This window comes from the organism of the source record quoted next, unplaced genomic scaffold (assembly GCF_019419815.1).
Source record: "Pyrus x bretschneideri cultivar Hongxiangsu unplaced genomic scaffold, Pyrus_bretschneideri_v1 Contig11, whole genome shotgun sequence".
In the NCBI taxonomy this organism is placed as follows: Eukaryota; Viridiplantae; Streptophyta; class Magnoliopsida; order Rosales; family Rosaceae; genus Pyrus; species Pyrus x bretschneideri.
In genome coordinates this window covers 7,038,627-7,059,894 of record NW_025999402.1, presented here as the reverse complement: position 1 = coordinate 7,059,894, position 21,268 = coordinate 7,038,627, and the positions used below count along the sequence as shown (strand labels likewise).

Below are 21,268 nucleotides of genomic sequence, written 5' to 3'. Positions count from 1 at the left end.
TATCAACATTAAAATTTTCGAATTCGAAAATTTCTGTGTAAGAATATTTTAAAAAAATTAGAACGAAAATTAGAATCCGCTTAGAGATTCTGAATTTCCAATCTGAAGTTTTTCGAAGTGTTCTGAATTTCTTCTGGTATAAGAAGTTTCAAAATATATTACAACATATAGTTATATAGTAAAAAGGATAAGCATATATTACAGCACAAATTAATTGGATTTATACATATGCATGCACGAAATATTAAGTTAATTAAAATACTAGCCGATCAAGAATGATGTGTACCCTTGTATTCAGTAAAAAAAAAAAAAAAAAAAAACAGAGTAATGTTGTTACAATCATCACTTAATTGTATCATCTCTCTAATAGAGATAATGTCCGCCAACACAGGTAGGTCTCATCTCTATTAGAGAGATGATACAAATGATGGTACTACTAGGTGATAAGAGTAACATTTAAAAAATAAATAAAAAAAGCTGCCAAAGCACTGGCTGATAAGATATCTGAACAGTTCACGTCATCTTGCAGTTTTCACATGAACCCTAATACAATTTTTTTACTTTTTATTTGGAGAAAACCCTAATACCTTGGACTTGGTATTTGGTTATGAAGACGAACCAGAGGAAGCACCATAAGAGGAGCTGTTAACCAGCGGAATTAGAGACGGTACCACGTCCGTCATAAAAGGCCGATATTCAGCTTCCGGCTGCACACACATTGCTGCAATAGCTGCTATCTATAAGAACAAAAATTATAAAAAGAAAACTTTGAGTTAGTTAAAACTCTAAGAATCCATAACTTTCTGTTGAAGATTATATAATTAATTGGAACGTCCTAGCTAAGCTGACCTGAATTAGATCCCGCTTTGAGAACTGCCCCTGAAGAGCTGGATCAACCATTTCCAATACTTTCTCTCTGTTAGTTAACCTTGGAAGAGCCTGATTAATTACAGTACAAAAAATTTAAGTACATTTTAGTTTCATTTTGCATGCATGCATACTCATCTGTTAACAAATTTACAATTGACGTACCCATGAAACAAGGACATGCTCTCCAGGAGGCCGTTTTGTGTCTACCGGCACGCGCCCTGTTAAGAGCTCTAAAAGAACCACGCCGTAGCTGTATACGTCTGATTTTGTAGTGAGCCTTCCAGTCGAGGCATACCTATATCATCAAGGGTCCAAAAACTTAATGAAAAATAAAAGATCGATCACTGTTATTAAGTTAAGAAACTAGTACTTACACAATGCACTTCTTGTACACAGGCATTTGAATTCTCTTTTAAGAAAATGATTTCCGCACACATTTTTTCTCTTTTTGCACATCTTTATTTATTTGTTTTATTTAATTCAACAATTTGAATTAACTAGTGTTGACAAAAAAAAAAAGAAGGGAATGTGCAAAAATTACTTTATCTTTTGTTATATAGTCCATTTTGCTCTACCCAAGTAACGGTACTGAAGATGATAAAAAATGACAGCTAAAATAATAGTGACAGTGTATATACACCCATGTGCATGCATGCTTCCATTGCAGTGCCTATATGTTTGTTAGTATCTGAATGGTAGTGGGGGGGCTCCATTACAGATGATGCAGCACTCACTCTGGTGCCAGATATCCGGTGGTCCCTAGCACACGCGTTGAAATCTGACCGTTGATCTTGTCAGAACCCATCTTGGCCAATCCAAAATCCGACACCTTGGCACGAAAGTTTTGATCTAGTAGAACATTGGTGCACTTGAAGTCACGGTGTATAACAGATGGGACTGCATGTTCATGGAGGAACTCAAGGGCCTTAGCACAATCAAGGGCTATCCTCAATCGGGTCCCCCAATCTAACGGCTGATGATTGTTTGTAGGATGTAGATGGCGTTGCAGAGTACCATGGGGCATGCATTCAAATATGAGGAGCCTATGGTGCTGGTCAGCACAATAGCCAAGTAGCTCCACCAAGTATGGAGATTGCAACCGGCTTAGTAGATCCACCTACAATAAGGAGAACACAGGAAGATAAAAAGGCATTGGGGTTAGTCTAGTGGTCATTGAGGATAACAGTATGCTCAGAGTTCGAAATCCTTCGAACTTACTAAAAAAGCAAAAAAACAAACCCAGTTGTTGTTTTTAATTTTCTCCCAAATCCATGTGCAGGAATTGAATAAAACAGTTTAGAATGATTTTGAATCCTGAAATTTAGGGTCTAACTTTGTTTAAAAGATATAATGCACACATATTATAAAGAAAACTCCTATATCAAAACATTTGAAGGAAGCATAATGTTTGTGTGAGGGAGGGTTACTTAAGTCAACCCCTAAGATTTCCCAAGTGTGTTTTATGTGTGTACGAGAGAGGGAGAGAGCCAAAAATCTTTTAGTGGAGGAGGAGCTGGGATATATATATATATATCCTTCTTGTTCATTGTCCCTAAATCACTTGTGCCAAAGATTTATTAATGGAAGAGTACTTGCTTGCTACAGGATATACTCATCTTGTTTTTGCATCTCATCACATGATGGACATAAAGAAATGTCCATATTTCAGGCAAGTTCTCTTCCTTATTCATGGAAAAGGAGTTAAATGAAACGGAGATGCTAAAAATGTGTTGTGTTAAACTAATCATGCAATGGCAACCTATGTATGAAACTAAAAATTAAATGACATCGTGTTAGTGGTCGAGAGTTTTACAGTGGCGTTCTAAGGGGTGTAGATAAGTCCTCCTATTAATGTCACTTAGTACTACGGTTTAGTGGTATTCCTCTTTACTTATAAGTGAAAAATCTTAAGTTCGATTCTCACCAAAAGCGAATTTGAACCATGTTAGCCCATTGTAAGGCTAAGTTCATCCCCTAGTATACATAATACCATTTGTTAAAAAAAAAAATAAAAAAAAAAATAAAAAGTCCTCCTGTTAATGTACTATGTACCTTCTAATGCACATGAGTTTGTGTTGACAAACAAATGAGCACGTCTAAAAATGACAAAATGACATTAATTTTCAAGTCAAATGTATTCAGAAAAGAAGTGGAATAAAAAACAAGACAGAAACGAAAATTAAGTAAAGAAATACAAGGATCAAATCAGAACAAAAAGCTAATAAATGAAGTCACTCACCTCAAACCTGAAGGCACGCTCCCCTTGCCTGCCTTCCCTGCGCAGCATCTTAATTGCTACCACTGTCCCATCTCTTAGGACCCCCTTATACACCACTCCAAACCCACCATGCCCTATCACATTTGCCTCGCTGAAATTATCAGTGGCTTCCTCAAGTTCTTTGTATGAGAACACTTGAACTCCTTTGTCTGCAGGTGCCCTCAATGACCTTCCAGAATTCCCTCCTTGGAGACAACCACCCTTCACATCTGCCCCAATTTCACACATACCAACATTAGAACTTGGACTTGCACTTGCTCAAAATCATCTGTTTAATAACAGAGTAGCTCCTACTACAGGAGTACAGCTTCCTTACAACAGTATATTTAAATGTTACTGACACACTGTCATGCATTTTAACGTTCTCACATAACATAATGCGACTGGTTTGGGATATAGACACAATGACTTTTCTTAACACATGAGAAGAACTTGCTTACAACGGCAATGTCACTTTGGCATTGTCCTAAGCGAATTATGCCTTGCCTTGCGTTGCACATGGCATTGCATGATTGAATTGGGATATGGCAATGGTGGCATCTTGATGTATGTAGTTAAGTTTCTCTCCTGGTAGTTGGTACAAATAAAAATGAAATAAAAGATGGGGTAATGTTTAATTACCTGGGCTAGAATTGAAGTCCACTGCGGTTTGAGCAATGGACCTGCAACTTGTATTGATCAAGCCGGTGTTCTCTTTGTAAATATCGCCATTTGTTTTCTTCAACTTGACGAGCCGTCGAAGCATTAATACGATGAAGATTATAGCAAGAAGGGCCAAAACTGAGATGATGGAGATGATGATGATAAGAACAGTTTTTGAAGGAAAGTTTCCATGGTGGTGTTGGTGGTGGCTGTAGGGTTGGTGTTTATGAGTGTCGTTTTTTGCGGCGAGGTCAAGTGGCCCTGCGGATGCAGCAGCGGTGGTGTTAACTTCCATGAGAGCACAAAGCAATGCACGAGAGAGACAGAGAGAGAGAGAGAGAGAGAGAGAGAGGAGGGAAGGGGGGGGGGGGGGAGAGAGAGGTGGGGGTGAGAGAGGTGAGGTGTAAGTTTGCATATGGTGTAGAGGTGGGGGTTGAGTTTATTTCCCTTTTTAACTTTTAAGTAGGATGCCATCTCTCTTTCTCTCTCTTAAGTTTGGTCATTTCACATGATTCCTCTTTATCTCTCTCTCTCTATCTCTGCCTCGTGAATAGCTGGTTCTGTGTACTTGCTTGGTCTCTTCTTTTGTATTTTCTAAAGGAATTGTCTCTGTCTTTCAGAAAGTATTGGAGGTTTTCGTGTCGATTCTCCACTCAAATCATTCAATATTTTCTTCATCGGTTAATGTGAGAATCAAATTTAACAATTAAAACACTCAATAGTATTATAAAGCTCCATCAATTAGTTTATGTTCCAATGTATAAATATATACAACGATATTTCTGACCATTGAGATTTTGATCAAAGATCTAATAACAAAAAAAACCCGCGTATAAAATATCACCGAACATACTGAAAAAGGGTACTGCTATTCACATTTTTTTTTTTTTTTTATCTCTCACAAACTCTTGTTATTTTTTACTCATTAATTTTCTTCAATTCATTCGATCTAACAGTTAATAAGTGTGGATAGTATAACATTCATAAAAAATCCCCAACCATTATTACCTAATTATATAAAAATCCACGGCTTCCTAAAATTCCGTATTATCTGGATGCTTATATGACTTACAGACATGTGGATAATGACTTTTTTCACCAGTTGTGAACTTGGCAAATGTGCCAACCTAATACAATTGCCATAAAAACAAATAAACAAACAGTAAAATAGCAGCTTCAAACCCAGAAGACAAGGAGAATAAGTTGAAACAAAATGCCCAGACGCATTACATGCGTCAGGTCCTTCCAACTAGGTTTTATAGGGTTAAAAAAGTAAGTTCATTATCATCTTTGAAGGACTTACCTGTTGTCGGGTACATATTCTGTGTCTGTCTCACCCTCACGCTGTAAGTCATAAAATAAGTCACGTGAGGAGGAGGAGAGGCATTGCGTGAGGGTGTCACAGAGACATGAGAAATATATCCCGTGACAGGTAAGTCCTTCGAGGATTATAAGGAACGATCAGTTTCATACCAAGAGAGAAATAAATTGCTCTTTTCGTGTGAGAGTAACGTGTGGTCCTTTCATTTGGTACAAGTTAGCTGGTGCATAACATGTTAAAGAGTCTCAACTACGCAAATGAAATTAAGTCTTCCCAAACTGATACCCAAAAGTATTTGAGATCCTAGCCAACCGAACATGCTTCTCGATCGATAATATGCAAAAGACTATATCATCGACAGATTCAGTATAAAAGTCGTAACATTTTACAATTCTGTCATTCATCTGCAAAACCAAGGAACCTGTTGATAAGCTTGGCAACTGGTGTCGCATCACCTGGATGGTAAGGAACGAGGGAATCCAAATTCATATCTGCTACAACGTGATGAAGTGTCTGCGGGCGACCATAGTACAAATGCTTCCTGTCTGCTAGTTCTTCTGCCAACTCACTTTGATGGTTATCCATCAGATCTTCATTCACCACAACAATTAAGGGCTTACCAAGCCTCAATGTCTCAAATATGCTCCCTGACCCTGCGCCACAGTAAATTATATTCACATGAAACATCGTGGCCAAGAAAATATCCGAAGCATCAAAGTAAATAAATGGCTCACAATCAACTATAATTTTTACGCCTCGTCTGTACTTTTACATTATACAATTTTGACAAAAAATTCTTCGAAAATTGATGAATTCAAAAACTATCAAAAGCACTAAACTAAAATTACAAACTCTAGATGAGTGTCACATTTATGATAGGAAAAGAGATGAAACTAATACATAATAGTTACCGAGTCCTCATGAGGATCTCTTTCACATTTGCTTCCTTGCAATGTCTAAGATTCTAACATGACAAATTACCGCTGCAAGTCTTTTAGCTGAAACTACGTGCTTTTTAGATATACATCAGAACACCTGCAAGTCTTTTATCAACCAAATGGTAAAAAATGCAGAAGGATAAGAAGACGCTATCAGAATAATACCTGCATGACTGATCACAAGAGATGCGGCTCTCAGGTGGTCTGCAATGCTTGAAGAAAAAGTGAAGTAGTCAACAGCAAGGGGCTCATCTCCTCCTTCAGCCTGCATCATAAAAAATGTTGACGGGGAAACAAAGAAAACGAAAAAAGCATGGATAGACTATGACCAACGCATATGTTCTAAATAACAAATAACAGTTATCTTGCTGAGTTTCCAATAGCTTATTAGAAGATTAATTTCTTCGTCTTCGGGAAAGTTCTAAATTCCTTGAAGCACAGACAAATTTTTAACCTCTATCCACATAGGAATTGAATATCAACACTACAACTTTCCATGCCTTTATTGAGGTGGAGCAACTTGAACCGAAATCTAAAATAGCAAACGGGGCAATGCATTCTTCGAACATCCACTTTTCACCCCTTAAAGTTTGTTACCTTAAATTAGATTGTGAAGAACAACTACAAATCACATAATTCGTGCAACCCGAAAAATCAAAAATACCTTTGTTGGAATATAGGATCCACGCCCCATTTGAATTAGAATCCGAGTATACCCTCTTTTCGACAACTCTTCTTTAACCTCATGTGTATCCACCGCTCTAACAAGAGCATCAAAACTAGTAGTTCCAACAGTTACAAAAACTGTCTTCTGAGCCTTCACATTGACCTCAGAATCCCCCATCTAAAACCTCGTCAGTTTCCGAAAAGCATGAACTACTCAACCCTATAGCCAATCACAAGCAGCAAGAAACACAATCACAATTAAAAAAACTGAGGAGCTAGGAATTGAAAAAATAAAACTATTTTCCGAAAACAAATTGGTCAGTACACGATAACCAAATACATTCGAAACGGAAATTCAAAAGACTAAAACTGATACCAGTCAGTCAATTCCAACAAAACCAACTTCAAACCATTCAACAAATTTAAATGCATTCCTTAATTTATACACAAATTCATAAAATTGGCAAACCCAACAGTCAAAAACTTATTCGGAAGAGGAATGCAGACACGAAATAATAAACCCATCAAAAAGACGGATTACTCACTCACTTAATCACAAGAACCTGATTACGTTGATCAAATTAATCAAACATTTAAAGCCAAAGGAATTGACAGATTAATGAAAAGGGTACCGAAATTGACGCCAGGCTAGTGATCTGCTTCCTCAATTTCTCGTCTTCACCATGACTGCAAGCTTCGCCATGGCTGCTCAGACTGAGTTTGAGAGAGACAGAGGAGAAAGGTGCGCGCTTTGACGGAGAGAGTTAATCTTTTCTTTTCTTTTCTTATTTTCATGAAATGCCCTTGAAATTGTCACTTAATCTCACTTTAACCACCTAAAACTCAATTTGTTACAATTTGTTTCCTACTTTGTAAATCTTGAGTTATTTTATCTCATTCTCTTCTCGTCCATTCTAATGGGGTTGAATTGGACTTCGTATCAATTTTGTGTGTGGCCTCTGCCACATCTCTCAAATTTTGACATCTGAACATTCATAGATTCACTTAATCCTACTTAAAAGTGTTAATCCTCCAAATTCGAGTTATCTCCCAAATAATAGGAAAATATGTTAATTTGCTAAGATCAACCATTCAAGTTTCAGATTTGATTGCGTTAATCCTCCAAATTCGAGTTTTCTCCCAAATAATAGGAAAATATGTTAATTTGCTAAGATCAACCATTCAAGTTTCAGATTTGATTGCGTATTACAAATGAAGGTTTAACTTTAGTGTTTTATTTTATTTGCGACAAGCGATATTCTAACAATTCTCATTTGTATAAAGAAGATTTCTCTCGCTATTTTTCTTTTTGAAGTCATTTTATTTTGACTTAGATCAGTTGTCCAAATCCTCTATTAATAAATAATTTAGTTTGGAGCCTCCTTCTACTTCTATTTTGCAGCATTGTTGAAACCTATTGAAGAAAAAAATGTAGTAGTTTTATTACCTGAATTATCTCATGGGAGATAATTCATACAAGTGGTGCGTGAAACGAATATTTCGCATTTGCTATGTGACCAACACATAACTATGAATGAGATATCCATTTAACTTGACATGAATTTTTGTCTTGCCTCGTAGACTTCCTAATGTGTATTGTGTTTGTATTTGTTTATCCGTGTGAAGATTCAAAGTTCATAACAAAGGGAGAGAATATTTGAGACACAAGTTAGCATAAGAAGAAAAGAAGTGCTTGGGAAGTCTAAATGTACGAGAGCAAAGGAGGGGAACATTGAAACCTTGCGAAATCGAACGTTGTGTTTGCAATTGGAGTTTCCTTGTGGCTCTCACCAATAGTTCTCTATGTTCATGTATTATATGGAGAAATTTTTTATTGTGACGGGAACATGGGTGGTACACCACTTGTTTTTATATAAATGATGAGAAATTTTATTTTTTAAGTTATTAACTTTTTAACACACATATCTCACAAGTTGTATAGTGATACGTGGTGTATCACCTAATATCTCTATTATATGAAGAAAGTTGAGGTTCCACCATAAAACTACTTGGTAATATAGTGAGTAGCCCAACTTATTTATAAGCCCACGTGGAGCGCGTATGGTCGTTTGGCTTCATACGTGAGATAACTTGCTCTGATACCATAAAGAAAGTTGAGGTTCCACCATAAAACCAATTGCAATATAGGGAGTAACCCAACTTACTTATAAGTCCATGCAAGGTTTCTCCTCCCATCAACGTATGATTGATTCTCAATATTATATACCTACAACCTTATCATATGTGGTTATCTTACATACTTTAACGTGATTAATTCCTACGTTTATTTACTTCGCATATAAGAATAAGAGGATTATACGGCCATAGCTTGGAAGCCCTGTATATATGCATCGATAACACTGTGAACACATGCGTAATGGCAAGACCTAGATCATCCATGTGGTCTCATCTTTGCATTGAAATCTTAATTCCTAGAAGCTCAACGTCTCTCTTTTCGTGGTCGTTTTCGGTTCGGTGTGGTATGCAAGAGTTGGCGGCAAGCTGTTCTTGATGGGATTCTCGTCGACCTATAAATGATATGCCATGGTGCATGAAATATGCTTGGTTTGAGCATGAAGGAAAAATCATAAGCATACTAGAGCTCTCTCATATTTTAATGCTGAAACAAACTTACTCCGTCGGATAAATCATGAAGAATGGAGAGAATTGTTCGTTGGTGCGAAAGTTGTGCTTCGAAAAGGGTTTGGTTGCTTTTCTCTTGATGATTGTGATGGTTTTGTTGTATCCCATTCTAATTCTCTAGATATATATAAGGGTGGATAATTGAAACCAAAAACCAAAATTGAAATACAAACCAAATCAAACAGCATCGAACGATTTGTTTTTGCAATTTTGAAATGGTTTCAGTTTAAAACCTTAGGAAGGGTTTACAATTCTAATCTTTTTAAAGCAACAGTAGATGACATCATATACAATGTCCAATATCAAGTCTGGAAGACGCGGGTGTAATATGGGCTTTGTTTCTTGTTTGGGGAATGTGGGCATTCTTGTTTGTTTGCCTTTTGGGTCATTTTATTTTGACCTAAATCAACTGGCCCAAACCCTCAACCAATAGATCATTAGTTTGGAGCGTTTTTCTACTTCTATACATTGAAGAAAAAGAATTGAATTACTAAACTACACGGCATCGCGAGTTAGGAGCATCATAGGAGATATCTTTTGTATCTGTGATGCATAAGATGAGTGTCTCGCATTTTCTGTATCATGCAAGTAGCACGTGACAATGAACGTTTACAAGCTTTTGTTTCTCGTCGAGTAAACTTATCTGTATATATTGTGTTTTATTATGTGTGACTTCAAACTTCAATGGACAAAGGGAGGGAATATTTGAGACACAAGTTAGCAAAGGAAGGAAAAGGGGTGCTTTCCTTGGGGATGTTTAAATGTTTGGGATACGAGAACAAAGGAGGGGGACAAAAGTGAGGGTCTTCAGTCGTGATTTGAAGTCTAAAGTGAAAAAGCAATCCGAGTGTGTTCTGACCATACTTGCGGATTTAGAATTCACATCCTTTTCATATGTCGTAGTCAGACGGACCTAAAAACTTAAACCGTTCAAAAGAGGAGGAGAGAAATTTGAACCCTTAATTTGTATGAGGTGGGCTAGTGAGATGAGCTTAATAGAGTCCTTAAGAATTAAAATAAGTGGTCTGAATCTCTAAATTCATTGGCTCTGAACATAGAGATCCGAAAAGGATCTCGATTCGGGGGGGGGGGTTGAATATTTTTTTGGAATTCTTCTTCTTTTCCATACATTCATTTTTCTGTGTTTTGTGCATCCAAATTTTTTTGCAACATATCATATATACCAAAACTCAACCGACTTGGTTAGTGTGGATGACCAGTGTGATGACCGTTTTGCCCCTCAGTTTATCCTTGCTTTCCTCCTTTGTGGCCAGCTTTGTACAGTGAAATTACGGTATTACAGTAAGATTATGACCAGTGCGACGCCTGCTCTCCACTTTTCTTCTCACTTTTTCCCTTCTGTTTCAATTTTTGGCACAAGGTTACACCAGTATTAAACAACTACATGTCCTCCAAAGGTCAGCTTATTACCATATTTCATCAAGTTCGGTATAAATAGATCTTCATTTTTTTACTACAGTTATATATGTGGACATGCCTCCACAAATACAGATTAGTTCTTGGTTAAATACTTTGTGTTCAGTAAAGTTGACATAGAAAGTCTTCCCATTGTGTACCAAAATCCTCCACACATGAAAACAAAAATTCTTACTCAAAAAACACATAGTACAATACTGCTGTATCTGTTGTTTTTTATTAAATTAATGCACTGTTTTCAATTTTATATCCAACACAAAAGAAAATGCTCTTACACAATGTGGTTACTTACATTTTTTAACTTATCTACCACATGTTAATCTGAGTTACATAAACAGGAAAACAACAGTATAATAGAAATATGATGCATATCATTTGTTTCAATTAGTTAGTACATTTTATAAATTTCTCAATCAGAATTTGTTTCAGTGTATTCAATACATTTTTTAAGCACATTTCCAGTTAGTTGTCCAAACTAATTATTCCAGCTTATTCACCGTATAATATCAACAATTTAACGACCAATGATACTTCATTTAACATAGACTCCATTTGGAAAAAGCAAAATAAATCTTTTTCTCTGTTGAAAAACCAACATTTATAATGATGTAGATCACTTATATCAACAAATTACCATAGTTCACCCTAATGCTATACGAGTTTGGCTGCTCTTATGTTTCCTCATTATTCCATCGGTGATTTGTATTTTCAGTTATTAACCATTCTTGACTAATAAGTCTTTTTCAAGACTAATTGTGTTCAGCTTCTTCTTTTTTTTTCAATCTTTGTAATGTATGGTTTTCTATCATATAATTACAGTTTTATCTGATTACAAGTTCCAATATACTTTTTTCAATGCCTTAGGAAAAAAAAATTATATCGTTGTTCACAATGGACATGTCCAGCTTGCAAAAATTACAAGGTTAAGAAGCTTCTGGTAATCTAGATATCACTCTCCATAATCTAGATATCTATAATGTGCATAAAATTTGTAACTTGAGCTTAAGAAGCTTCTGGTACACAGCCAAATCACTTATATAAACAAATTAACATCATTCATCCAAATCCTATACCAGTTTATTCCTTTTTGTTCTCTCAACCTTTTGTGTAATTTTATGTCTATTATTTTTTTTTTCGGTGACTTGTTGCAGAAGTTAGAATGAGCTTTTCACATAACATGGATGATGAGTATGAGAAACTCATCCAGGGAATGAATCCACCAAGGTATATACAAAAATCATACATTGGGTTCATATAGAAGTTTGAATTTTCTTTTAAGATACAACTTTGATGCAATAATTTATATCATGGTTTGTAACATATCGTATAGATTTTGCCTGTAATTTGTTTTCGTTGCTATTTATTTCCTTGCTGAACACGGTGAAGCGAATTCTCTTAATATGCCTTCTTGCATTTAAATTTGCATGTCAGTTTATGGTAAATAATATTCAATTTTCATTGTCTTCGATTCTACTGAGTTGCAGTTTTATCATCTATTTATAAAACCCATTTAGACTCGTAATTTTTTTGTGTGGTAAAACTTAAACTGAAGCATTATGTATATCCAAGATTGAAGAAGAAATTTAAGTTAAATTAGATGGACACCTAATATTAGGGGTGATATTGGCAGGGTTGTAACCATATCAATAGTCGATTTTATAAATAAAGTGAAATACAAGGCTAACCCAACATGTATCATAAAATAATGTTGAACTACTTTCTTCTCTCTCTTGGTACTCAAGATATCATTCCTCACTTGGCCAAAAACGATAGATTATCCCTCATGATGTGCTTTCCATGTTTGAATATTTTGTTCATTCAGTTTCAAGTGTTTTCTTTTTGTGTATAAGAATATCTCAGTAACTCATTGTTTTTTCTTTCGTCGAGGTGGTACAAAGTTCTATCCGGACAATCTTTTTAAACAAGTTACCTTTGTAAGGTATCAAAACTACAATTTTTCTATAGCAAATAAAATTCTTTCCTTCACTATGGTGATTTTGTTTAGATTAATTAATGTTACATTGATACTAACTCAAATTTATACATTGCTAGAAAGGCAATTTGTAATTCCGCAGCAACGCGCGGGCATTACTAGCTAGTTTATATATACTAAAACTCAAACCAAAAGCTATTGTTCATTAACAGGAGAGTGACGAAAATGCCCTTCTAATTGCTTATGGTTGTGTTTTTTTTTTCTTCCGGTTTTTGCATATTGAAATGGCGCCTTTGCCCTCAGTTTCCACGTGTTTATCATCGATGGTGCTTCTGGTCTTTTTTTTTTTTTTCCTTTCTTTCCGTTCATCTCTTTCTCTCCCCATTCTCAACTTTTGCTTATTCTAGAACCTAGGGTAGGAAAACTAATTAAAATGACTTAAAAACTTTGAGTTTTAACGATAAAGACAAAATAAAGGGTAAAGTGAATAGTGTTAACCAAGCTGTGATTATAGGAAGAAGTTCACAGTATTGTTCTAAGAATATGAAGAGAGAGAGAGAGAGAGAGAGAGAGAGAGAGTATTCTTCAACTGATGTTTTATATTTTTGTACCTTGCAATCTTACAGCCTCAAGTTTATATACTACCTTTTACAAATCTTACTGCTTAAGTCACAACATAACCAACTCTAACTACCTTCTCTACCTTTTTTATCTTTTGACAAGTGTCATCTTTTACTACCATTGGATTACTACCCTTAACATCCCCCCTCAAGCTCAGGAGTAGTGAAACCAAGACTGAGATTGTGACAGTGAGTTTGAAAAAGCGGAGCAGATAAACCCTTGGTGAATATATCTGCATACTGCTCAGTGGATGATACAAATTGAACTTGCAGCTGCTTCTTGACAACTCTTTCGCGAACAAAGTGAATATCAACTTCAATGTGTTTTGTTCATTGATGTAGAACTGGATTAAGAGTTAGAGCAATGGCGGACATGTTATCACAAAACAGCATTAGGGCAGTAGGAATATCAATATGCAAGAAAGTCAATAGTTGTTGGATCCAATCCAATTCAGCAGTAGTTGCAGCAAGAGCTCGATATTTTGCCTCGGTGGATGATCGTGACACTGTTTGTTGCTTCTTAGATGACCAGGAAATAGGGTTGGAACCCAAGAACACAACAAAGCCAGTAGTAGAGCGCTTGTCATTAGGGTCTTCAGCCCAATCTGTGTTAGAAAATGCCCTTATAGTATCAGAATGAACTGCTAAACCGCCTCGAATATAGCTAATCCCCAAGTTCATAGTACCTTTAAGGTATATGAGTATCCTTTTGACTGCATTGAAGGAGACTCCATAGGATTCTGCATGAATTGACACACTTGGTGCACTGCAAATGCTATATCGGGCTTAGTGAATGTCAGATACTATAAAGCACCAACTACACTTCTGTAAATAGCTGGATTGTTATACGGCTTTCCATCATCAAGAACTAACCGATTATAAGACAAACAGGGTGTGGCACAAGCCTTGGAATCTAGCATTTCAGTTTTAGTAAGTAGGTCCTTAACATACTTTGCCTAAGAAAGGAATAGCCTATCAGTATGAGAAATGACCTGAATTCCCAGAAAAAAAGTGAAAAGGGCCCAAATCTTTGATATCAAACTCTCTTGTCAAAGCAGATATCACATCATCAATCATAGTTGAAGCATTACCAGTGACAATGATGTCATCTACATAAAGGAGCAATATCACAATAGAGGAACCATTCGTCTTCACAAATAAAGAGGAATCAGCATAAGTTGTATTAAAACCAAGTGAAGGCAGAAAGCTTGTGAACTTATCATTCCAGGCTCGAGGAGCCTGTTTTAAGCCATATAAAGACTTATGAAGCTTGCAGACATACTCAGGATGTAGAGAATCAATGAAACCCGGAGGTTGAGCCATATACACATCTTCTTGCAATATACCATGTAAAAAAGCATTCTTTACATCAAGTTGTCTTAAATTCCAACCAAAATGAGCTGCTATTGCTAGCACAAGTCTCACAGTTGTTGGTTTAACAACTGGACTAAAAGTCTCTCCATAGTGTATTCCTTCCTCTTGGTTAAACCCTTTGGCTACCAAGCGAGCCTTATACCTCCATATCGAACCATCAACATTCTTCTTAATTTTGAAAACCCATTTGCAACCAACAAGGTTTTTCTGTACTGGAAGTGGAACTAAACTCCATGTAGACTGAGTATTAAGTGCATCTAATTCTTCTTGCATTGCATCAACCCATACTTTACACTTTAATGCAGATTTGTATGTTGCAGGTTCAACAGTAGCTAAATCCACTCCTCCATGTTCATGAATTGTAGTCGGTAATGCCTTCTTTTTAAAAATGCCATTCTTTGATCTAGTTTGCATCGGATGCAAATTTAATGGAGGAATTGAGAGCACTACTTGGAGATTCTCAAATTGGATCTCAGGAACCATAGGGAGTTGAGGAGTTGAAACATGTTCTCTTGCATTAATGGATTGTATTGAAGGTGATGGAGTAGTGTTTATGGATAATGGGGAAGAGTCAATGTTAGAAGAAGGAACGTGCTGTAAAGCTGGAGATCTGGGGGAAACTAACACATTATTAAGGGTAGTGACTGGTGTTGGAAAGACTGGTTGTGGCACATAGGATGTAGGATGGTCAGATGGCCGGTTTGAGACTAGAATTGAATAGGGAAATTCAAATTTATCAAACAAAACATGTCGAGAAATATAGACTTTCTGCTTAGTGGCATCATAACATAAGTACCCCTTGTACTTTGATGCATACCCTAGAAAAAGACACTTTGTTGTTCGAGGTTGCAACTTAGTGGTATTAATAAGTCTTAACAGTGGGTAACAAGAACAACCAAAGACTTTTAGATGGATAATGTCAGGGAGAGAACTATAAAGCATCTCAAATGGTGACTTTTGGTTCAATGTTTGTGATGGCATTCGATTAATAAGGTACACTGATGTTTGACAAGCAAATGACCAGAAAGGGGCAGGTAAATGGGATGTTTGGAGGAGAGTGATTGTGGTTTCAATAATATGGCGATGTTTCCTGCGATGTTTCCGTTCAGCCAACCCATTTTGCTCTGGGGTATATGGACAAGACAATTGGTGACTAATACCCTTAGTAGCAAGGAATGTTTGTAATTGGTTCCCGACAAATTCTCCCCCTCCATCACTTTGAAGTGTCTTTATGGAAACTAAGAAATGATTAAGAATAAACTGATAGAATGTAGCAAATGTAGAACAAACATCAGCTTTATTAACAAGTGGGAAAATCCAACAAAATCGAGTACATTGATCTATGAAGGTAACATAGTACTTAAAGCCATCTATAGAGAGACATGGAGCTGGACCCCATACATCACTATGGACAATATCAAAAGGGTGAACAGGTTTACACGTGGCTGAGGTAAATGGTAACTTGCTAATTTTTCCCTCAAGACAATTGGAACACAATGTAGGTGTGGAATCAGCAACACTAGTGATGTTGGATTTCTTAAGCATAAGGGAAACAACATTATTTGAAGGATGACCTAATCTATGGTGCCATAGACTAGAAATTACTTGTTTTCCAAGATATGTAGCAGCTGAGAAAGCCTTTGTGGGATGAGATGATGGTTTGATGGGAATGGGATATAATCCATTATTGCAGAGGCCCTTGAATAATATTCTCCCTGTGGCTTTGTCCTGAATCCAAAAACACCAACCATAAAAAATCAGCCAACAATTATTGTCAAGGTAGATTTTATGCATAGAGAGTAAATTCTGAGATATCTTAAATTCTGAGATATCTTAGGTACATAAAGAACTGAATTCAATTTTAGAGTACGGAATGGAGTCTGCAATATGGAAAATCCTCTATGAGACATTGGCAAACCTTCACCACTTGCAGTTTGAATCATCTCGGATGATGGAAAAGGAGTTGCCAATGACAGATTATTCAAGTTTGCAGTCATGTGATTTGTTGCACCGGAGTCTGTAAGCCATACTTGCTGAGATAAATTGGATTTCACTGGTGAAACAGAAGCATTGACATGCATAGCATTCATGCCTCCAAAGTTGGAAGTGATGTTTGCATTTCGGAAACGGAAAAATTGTGCACTGTGATTCCTTTTTCCACATATTTGACACCCTTCAGTAAATGCAGAATCAGTATTTTGAAATCGACATGTATCTGCAAGATGCCCATACTTGCCACAAATTTGACATGGATTACTAGTATTAGGCAACGGCTGAGTAGGTGAATTACCAAGAATCCCACGCACATGATTTGGGTAAAAAGACCTGTTGTTTCCAAATTTAGGTCCACCTTGGACATACTGAAACTTCCCTTTGTTCTTGTTTTTGTTATAGAATGGTTTATATTGAGAACCACCATAGTTATTGCTATAAGAAGAAGATGCACCAGTATGAGTATAAGAAGGAGACTGATGACCAAAGTTGCCCTTGAAACTTGTCTGAGAACCACCGGTATCAGCAGCCATTGCAGTAAGAAATGAAGGGGCAGAAGTACTTTCAATCATTGTTTCCTCAGCAAGTAATTGAGCTCTTAAATCTTTCAGAGATATAACATGTTCTCTGCCTCTGATGATTGATAGAACCGTATTATACTCAGATGGTAAACCAGTAAGAGTAAGAATTACAATATCATCATCATCAAATTTCACCCTAGCCGTAGAAAGATAATCTCTACCCTCCTTGATTCTTTGTAAGTAGAGAGAAATGGACTCATTACCCTTTTTGATATTCTGCAATTCTGATTTCATTTGGAAGATACTTGTTCTTGTAACAGTCGAAAATTGCTCCTTGAGCCGTGTCCAAAGATCTTGTGCATTGGTACTCCCGATGGCACAAGAAATCGCAGGTGATGAAAGAGTTGCAGTAATGAGCTGCATCAAGGCTCGATCGTGCATCTTCCAAATCTTGTAGTTATCAGATTCTTGGGAATAACCAATTTCATCTGGACAATGTGTGAATCGAGCAGGGCAATGTGTGGAACCATCCACAAATCCCATGATTCCATACCCCTCGAGCAAAAGCTCCATCTGAAAATGCCAAACCAAGTAGTTTGTCTCATCAAGCTTGACCGTGACAGATGTTGACACAGTAGAAATGAGAGAGGTAATGGGGGATTGAACAATTTGCAGTTGAGAGGCAGAAACCATTGCTGCAAGAAAACCAAAAACTTGTAGCAGAATGGTGATTGCGGACTTTTGTCGAACAGTTGGCGTGCACGAAAACAGACGCCAAGAACGATGGGCTATGAGATCTACAATAATCTCCACAGAAAACAGAGGAAGCAGAAGGCAGCAAGGAGATCAGAAATAAAGAGCGGAAGCAAACCAAGATCGGAAAATCGCACGATTAGCTATACCAGCAACGATACCATGTTAACCAAGCTGTGATTATAGGAAGAAGTTCATAGTATTGTTCTAAGAATATGAAGAGAGAGAGAAAGAGAGAGAGATAGAGAGACAAAGTATTCTTCAACTGATGTTTTATATTTTTGTACCTTACAATCTTACAGCCTCAAGTTTATATACTACCTTTTACAAATCTTATTGCCTAAGTCACAACATAACCAACTCTAACTACCTTCTCTACCTTCTTTATCTTTTGACAAGTGTCATCTTTTACTACCATTGGATTACTACCCTTAACAAATAATACCATGATCGACTTTTTAGTGTAAAAATGTGGTTTTTCGTTAAAGTGAACAGTACCGAGAACTTTTCGTTAAAGTTCCCTTTTTTTCTCTCTTCCACGCAGCCATTGTTCTTGTTGCCCGTCGTTGTCAGCCGTTCTCGGGTTTTTCTTGCCGATTAACTACAGCAGCTTTCGTGCTTCACATCGCTCTTACCCATGGTTGGTTTCTTCTTGGAAAATTTTCCATCCTCTGCTTTTCCTTCTACTTATGGACTTTGTGATTTTTGTTGTAGTTGTTAATCTGGGTTAAATTCAAATCGTTTTTTTGCCTATGCAATCTAAAGTTCTTTGGTGAGTTATTTGGTTTTCTTGCCACATGGGATTTTTTTTTTTTAATTTTTTAATTTTTTTTTTTTTGGTGGTTTATGTGTGGTTCTCTAATGTGTTTTGATTTTTGATTTCAAGAAAATTTAAGGATACAATCAAACGTTTACTGGTGAGTTTTCTATTTATCTGATTGTGTGTGATTTAATTTTTTTTTTCAAGCTTTTCTATGCGGCTTTGCAAGCTCTTTATCATCAAGGTATATACTTTTTTTTCTTTTCCCTGAATCTTTTGTTGGATCGAATCGTTTTTTGTTTTTTTTTTCGGAGGGACTATGTTTTGTTTGCATATGAGGTTTTTGTGGTTTTTTTTTGCATATTTCAGTTTTGACTATTTGCAAATAGTTTTTCTCAATAAATAATGAAAAATGGGTCTCTGCTTTTTGTGAAAAAGGGAAATTGTGTGTTGTGAGTGATTGAATAATATTTACATTGCAATTAATAAAGTTAGCATGAATTGTGGTCAAATCAATTGTAAATTATTCAAAGTGGCAATATGATTGGTAACGCTCTGGCTACGGCAACCAGCAATCTTTGATGTTGTGAACATAACAATGTAGTGTTTTTGGATTGAAAGCCTTGATTAAGAATGCCAAACTAATAAATTTATTGAAAAATTACAAGATCTAAAAAATATGCAGATTTGAAAATGTGTAAAATTGTATACACAGAGCATGAGGATTGATGAGCATGGTTGGTTAAGAAAATTGGTTTTCTTATGTTAGTCGTTGGACAAAAGCTTAGTGGGACTGATGGAGAGTATAATTTTAAAGAGAGTATATGTATGGATTTAGGTGACAAAATAGATTGAATATGAAGGCAACAAATTGGTTGCTGACAGTGCGATAGGGAGAGGTTTGCTTAGAGACCGAAATTTCAAAGATGGAGGTCGCTTTGTTTAAATATTTTTGAAAACAACAATTTTGTAAAATGATAAAAGAAAGAGATTTTCTTAACTGATCAAATTGTTTATCATGACTAGCTTTGCTTCCTTTGGGTTAATAAATGTTAGATGCATGTTTAATATGTTAATTACATAATTCTGTAAATGGACATTTACCACAATAGTAGAAAGGAGTTGAACCCTTGCATGATGGCGGTGGTTCGAACATCATCGGTGTTTAATCTAACAAATCTATCGTTTGACGAAAAAACAAAAAATTACAGAATTCTCTTTATATTTTTCAAATTTATCAGGTTTAGGACTGTATTGGTTAAATCTAGTTAAGTTTTTGGAATTTTCTAATCAACAGTATTTTCATTCATTACAGAGTTTGGTGATTCTACTATTGAACTGCACAGAGTTGAGAAAGAAAAAAAAAAAAGACCATTTTGTTGCCAATCAATTTAAAGACATAATAGAAAAGGTATGAATAAAATTTTTTTGATGATATAATTTCGTTTCGATTTGTGACCTCTGATATACGATATGGATTAGTAATCTCAAAAAATTTAATTCGTGTTTATTGTTTGTTTTCTTATTTATTGGGTATCAATGAACTTGCCGTTGTTTCCGAACATCAAACATTCCAAATTGTATTTGTTTTGCAAATTAACCTCTGTATCGTGTGTAACCATGGTGATCAGTTATGGTGATTGAGTATCAATTTATTGGTGTTGTCCTTTTTGTTGTTTGTTTGAGGTTTAGGGTTTAGGGTTATAAACGATAAATATTCCAAATCCTAAAAATGTAGTCTGGCTATGGGACCTTTTGATTTGATGAAATCATATCGCATATTACACCTTTCAACTTGCTATTTTAATTTTTCAGTCTACCGATTTTTATCTTTGTACCAATTTTTATCTTTTTTATTTTTTATTTTTTATTTTTTAACACCTCTTTTTTCTCATTCAAATATGCATTACTGATGCTTTGTTATACACCTAGCTCTCTGCTTTTGTTGCCTACTATCATTTTCTACTCATGCCTTTTTTTTATCCAGCAATTACATAATTTCTCATTGCGTTTGCTTAAAAAATTGCAGAAAAAATCTATGCCCGATCAAATTAGTAAAACTCCTGAACAAAAAAAGATAATCCCAATTCACAGTTTTGACAATAGTTCAACTAAAATCATTTTTCTTCACTACTTCAATTTGAAAATCTATTCATTTTCCTTCCAGGTTGAACCAACAAGTCTCCAGAATACACATTGTGGCATCTGCTTAGCATCTAGGCAGAACATAGGCCAACCTCTCCCATGATAAGTAAATTTCATTTCATACATAACCCATCAAACTTTTTTTTTATAATCATAACACCATGATACAATGTGCTACTATTGTAATAGAACTTTTTACATGTTTTATAGATTTTTAGAACCCGCAACAACGCCCGGGCTCTATTACTAGTAATTTACTGTTTGTGCAGTTTACATGCTTGCCAACGCCACATGTGTGAGATGTGCATTATTCATCACATCATGCATCTGTCAAAGTTTGAACATAAGCAGCTTAATGAAGTTGTTTGTCACGTA

At 35.9% G+C, this 21,268-nt stretch overlaps 2 protein-coding genes across 2 annotated transcripts; both read right to left on the bottom strand.

Moving 5' to 3' along the window:
- Positions 1-318: 318 nt before the first annotated feature.
- LOC103928319 (probable serine/threonine-protein kinase PBL7) lies at positions 319-4,147 on the bottom strand. The gene is made up of 6 exons (XM_009337350.3): positions 3,770-4,147; positions 3,110-3,357; positions 1,605-1,987; positions 1,033-1,165; positions 850-939; positions 319-737 (listed from the first exon to the last, which is right to left on the bottom strand). The coding sequence occupies exons 1-6, from the start codon at positions 4,083-4,085 to the stop codon at positions 606-608; spliced, it is 1,302 nt and encodes a 433-aa protein (XP_009335625.3). The 5' UTR covers positions 4,086-4,147; the 3' UTR covers positions 319-605.
- Positions 4,148-5,346: 1,199 nt separating this feature from the next.
- On the bottom strand, positions 5,347-7,807 carry LOC103928318 (UDP-N-acetylglucosamine transferase subunit ALG13 homolog). The gene is made up of 4 exons (XM_009337349.3): positions 7,348-7,807; positions 6,714-6,935; positions 6,215-6,314; positions 5,347-5,764 (listed from the first exon to the last, which is right to left on the bottom strand). The coding sequence occupies exons 2-4, from the start codon at positions 6,891-6,893 to the stop codon at positions 5,508-5,510; spliced, it is 537 nt and encodes a 178-aa protein (XP_009335624.2). The 5' UTR covers positions 6,894-6,935; positions 7,348-7,807; the 3' UTR covers positions 5,347-5,507.
- Between the last annotated feature and the right edge of the window lie 13,461 nt (positions 7,808-21,268).